A 4,724-nucleotide genomic window follows, 5' to 3' on the forward strand; every position below is an offset into this window, starting at 1 on the left:
TTAGGATTCAGAAACTGATTTACAAAGCAATCAAAAAGCAGGGAGATAGGAGAATTCTAGGATTCAGGCTAGGAGCAATCTTTAGCCTAGGATTCACAGGCTGATGAGAAGAGTAATCAAAATCAAGGACTAAGAAACTAAGAAACTAGGGAGGAAACTTAACGTTTCTATACTTAACATTTCTATACTTAACATTTCTATAGGAAAGGAAACTTAAAAGTTTTTGGTGGGGGTACTCTCTTGGCCGCTAACAGTAGAACCTTTGTATGTGTACCTTTCTCCAGATATGGGCCCAGCCTGGCTCACCTGTCTTTGGTAGAATGTGAGTAAAGGTGAAAGTGGAGATCTTTCTTTAAACTTGTTTTCATTCAATTGTTACCTCAACATGTGTATTTCCTGCCATATTTTCAAGAGAATTAGACAAAAAAATGGTACAGTTCAGATATGTAAATATTTTGTTTAATGACTTGCCACTCAGGAAGTCTGTTAAGTGTTTTAACTCCTAACTGTGCTTCTTGATAGCCCCTGTGCCCCGTATTGCAATAAAATACATTTCTGAGTTTATGAAATTGTGAGTCTTGCCAAATGGGCTCCATGTGCATTTTGTTATTAAATGGGCTTTGATGCCATAGGCTTTGTTACATTTTGGAACAAATTTATTTTGCTAATGAGTTATGTTATTCTGACGTTGTTTTGATAGTGGTTTTCATATTCTTTTTTAGGCATGAACTCTTAGTTAAATGAAAGGTTTGTCTGTCCCTTTCTTAAAGGGTATCTTTTGCAGAATCTTATCAGAATGTATGGGCTGCAGTCCTGGGAGTTGTGGCTAGGGCTGGAGGGCCTGCTGCCCTTTTGCCTAAGCAGTTCCCTGTCCCCGGAAGCAGCAGGGTCCCACAGGCACTCCACCTTTTGCAGAGCAGTCTATAAACCTCTGATTTAGATTGTGTGAAAACACAAAACGCTCCTGTATCTCTTTTTCTTGCAGGTTGGCAAGAATGTTGATAAGTGGCTGTGGATGCTTGGTGCTCAGCGCGTGACGACTCGAGGGGAAGGTGATTGTGACGTGGTTAGAAGCAAACATGGCAGCATTGAGGCCGACTTTAGAGCTTGGAAGGCCAAGTTCATCTTCCAGCTCCAGGTTCTTCTTAAAGGAGAAAAGAAACCCTGTAATTGCAACTGCAAGAAAGGCAAATGTGAGTCTCGTCAGCCTGGATCAGAGGAAGTGGAGCCAGGGTCTCACGCTCAGGATGGACTGCAGCAGGGAGACACTGAGGTGTGTAGCCTGTGTGTCCATGTCCCTGCTTTCCTCCCATGTTTGGACATGCTGAACCTTACCTCTGTCCTGAGAAACTATGTCATTGGCTGTGCATGGAAGGAAGATTTGGAAGCTCCTTTGGGGCTGTTGTAGTGAGAGTGCAGTCTTAGGAGTTAAGCCATGCTGTACTGGATGCTTTGCTGTATCTCTCCGTTAATCATTGCATTGCTAGAATCAAGTAGATTTCTTCCACAATTTGCATGTAGGAACCGGGCCCAGAGTAGTTACATATGTCCTGGGCTGAGCTCAGCTCTTTTTATCCCCAAACCACATATTCCTCTTTATCTCTCTAAAATGGCTCTATTAACCACTCAAACTTAAAGGCTGCAAGTCATCCTAGATTCATGTTTCATCCGTCACATTCTAAACATTTCTCTTTCTTCAGAAACCCTAGTTCCTTGAAGCTCATGTCATCAGGCTTTATCAACAGCTGTTGTCATTTGGCCACCTGCTCACTTGCGTCATTCAGGAACAGCTTTCCATTCTGACTCACTTTCTCTCCACCTCGTTTCTGTCATCACTCCTGTGGCTAAGTCATCCATGTAGGTGATTTGTCTAGCACTCTGGCCAGTTTCCTGGCCTCCACACTTCCAGCAATCAGTTTCTTCACTGATGGCCTCTCACCTGACATTTCATGTTCCTGTGACCCAAACTTTGACTTTTTCTGGTGCTCCTACTTTAAAGCTCTTTTGATCCCATACCTTTTTCAGTGGGTAGTGAGAACTGCTCATTTCACTTCGGTCCTTACCTGGTTTAGATTTTATGCTCGTTCTTTACGAACATCTTTAATTGCCTGGCCTTCCGCTCCATTGTACAACCCAGCTGGTTGAACCCCACAACACCCTGACACGTGCTGTCTGCCTTCCCTGTTGCCTGCTGCTTGCTGTTACACACAGACTCGAGTGTGAATTCAGAACTGCCCAGCAGTCTCTGACATTCTCCTCTAAGTGCCCTTTCTCACTCTCCAAGATGACTATCTAATACTCTTTCTACCCCTCCCTCCAGCTCTCCTATGAAGCCACCAGAGAAGACTTTTTTTGTCTCCCTGCCCCATTTACAGATCTTCACCATCTTTTCTGTCCCAGAAGACCAAGTGTCTGGTTCTGTCGAAGACCACTTTTTGTGCATGCTCTGGAATCAAGGACTTTGTTCCTTTGTTCATTGCACCTCTCTCTCCTGCACTGTTGATCTTTCCATCTCTACTAGATAGTTCCCATAAGTATATAAGCATGCTCTGGAATCATCTGTGTTTAAATAAGCACAAAAGCAAATACAAATCTTTCCTTTGTTCTGTGTCTTTCTGCTGCTGTTTCATTTTTCTGTTCTCTTTTTCTAGCCAGTCTATTTGCTTATATTTGCTTATTTTCTCTCCACTTGGCTTTGAACATTTTAAAAAACTTTTCAAAGTACTGAGATAAAATTCATGTAACAAAATAACATTTTAAAGTGTATAATCCAGTGATATTTAGTACATTCACAATTTTGTGCACCCACTACCTATATCAAGTTTCAATACCTGTTCATCACCTCAAAAGAAAATCCTTCACCCATTAAGCAGTCACTCTTCACCACCCTTCCCCTACCCTGACGACCCCCTGTTTGCTTTCTCTCCATTTGGACTTACTTATTCTGGATATTTTAGACAAATGGAATCATGTAATGTGATCTTTTTTTATCTGGCTTCTTTTACTTAATGTTTTGGACATTCATCCATGTGGCATGTGTCAGTTCTTTATTCCTTTTTATGGCTGGATTGTAAGAATATATTCATTTTGTTGATCCATTTACCTGTTGGTGGACATTTTTGTTATTTCTACCTTTTGGCTATCGTGAATAGTGCTACTCTGACATTCACATACAAGTATTTGAGTAACTTGTCAGTTCTTTTGGGTATAAACCTAGGAGTGGAATTGCTGGGTCATGTGGTAATTCTGTGTTTAACTTTTTGAGGAACCACCAATTATCTGCAGTGGCTGCACCATTTTACATTCTCACCATTAATGTACAAGCTTGAATTTCTCCACTTCTTTGCCAACGGTTCTCGTTTTCTGTGTTTTAGATTATAGCCATCCTAGTGAGTGTGAAGTGGTGTCTCCTTATGGTTTTTATTTTCATTTACCTCTGATGACTAATGATGTTGAGCATCTTTTCGTATGTTTATTGCCATTTGTATACAGCAAGTCCCTGACTTATGAATGAATGAGTTCCGTTCAGGGAGAACGTTCGTAAGTCCGACAAAGTGAGTCTTATACACCTTTGACACAAATATACAATGTAAAGCCAATGGTTGAATGATTCATGTTATAAGAATGAGCGACGTCTACCATCTTTTCACCTTGGTCCAATCTCTCAGTTATTTTCATTTTTGTTTCCATGGTTATTGCTTTGCGCTTCCTAGCAGTCCCCGCCACATCACCACTGCTTTTCCTCTTGCTTCCGGACCTCCTGGGCTCTGATTGAGCACTGTAGTACTGTACACTATCGTACTGTACCGTAAGCACACAGCAGCACAACTGTGACAATGTCCGGCAGACACGTGAGCTACCTTCCATCATTTGTTCACATCTACGAATGTTTGTAATGTGAGGTCTGTTTGTATCTGTGAAAGTTCGCAACTCGAACGTTCTCAAGTCGGGGACTTACTGTATCTTCTTTGGAGAAATGTCTGTTCAGGTTCTTTGCCCAATTTTTAATTGGGTTGTTTGTCTTACCATTTGTTGAGTGTTAAGAGTTCTTTATTACATCCTAGATAGTAAACCCTTATCAGAGATATAATTTGCAAATATTTTCCCTATATAGGTTTTCTTTTCACTTTCTTGATTATGTCCTTTGATTCATAAAAACTTTGATTCATTAAAGTTTTTATATTCTATGAAGTCCAATTTATCTATGTTTTCTTTTGTTGCTCATGCTGTTGGGATCACATATATGAATCCATTGCTAAATCCAAAGTAATGAAGATTTAATTCTGTTTTCTTCTAAGTCCTGCCACCTATTGGCAGCTCAGTGGCAGCTCAGCATGGGCTGGGACTCGAACTGCTGTTGCTCAGAGCTCACACTCTTGAGCGAGCTCTTAACAAACTGAGCCACTTGGTTGCCTCCCTTAGTTTGTTTTTTTTAGGTTTTTTTTTTTTAATTGGGGAATTGGGGGATGGCAACAGCGCTGGGGAATTTGGGGAAGGGGAATAGACAAGTTGCTGTCCTTTTTGTTCTTCAGTCTAGTTGTGGAGGATGTTGCTTCACTGGCCCAAGTTTGCACCATCATTGCGCTCTTCCCAGGCGAGGCAGATCAGTCGCTGACTTCTGGACGGCCGCTCACGGTGGTTTGAGGGCCGCTCACGCTGGCTGCTGGCTACACATGGTAGCCCATGGCAACACACTGCAGCAGGGGCTGCAGCCTATGCCTTCG

General features: G+C 41.8%; 1 protein-coding gene across 3 annotated transcripts in view; it reads left to right on the forward strand.

The window, feature by feature from the left end:
- LOC109393965 (S-adenosyl-L-methionine-dependent tRNA 4-demethylwyosine synthase-like) overlaps positions 1-4,724 on the forward strand; it is a 225,135-nt gene that overhangs the window by 24,438 nt on the left and 195,973 nt on the right. For all 3 annotated transcript variants that reach the window (XM_019663723.1, XM_019663725.1, XM_019663724.1), the window contains one exon: positions 986-1,273. In XM_019663723.1, coding sequence (XP_019519268.1) covers positions 986-1,273 — 288 coding nt within the window. The remainder of the gene's footprint in view (positions 1-985; positions 1,274-4,724) is intronic.

The sequence above is a fragment of the Hipposideros armiger genome, unplaced genomic scaffold (genome assembly GCF_001890085.2).
Source record: "Hipposideros armiger isolate ML-2016 unplaced genomic scaffold, ASM189008v1 scaffold_400, whole genome shotgun sequence".
NCBI lineage: Eukaryota > Metazoa > Chordata > Mammalia > Chiroptera > Hipposideridae > Hipposideros > Hipposideros armiger.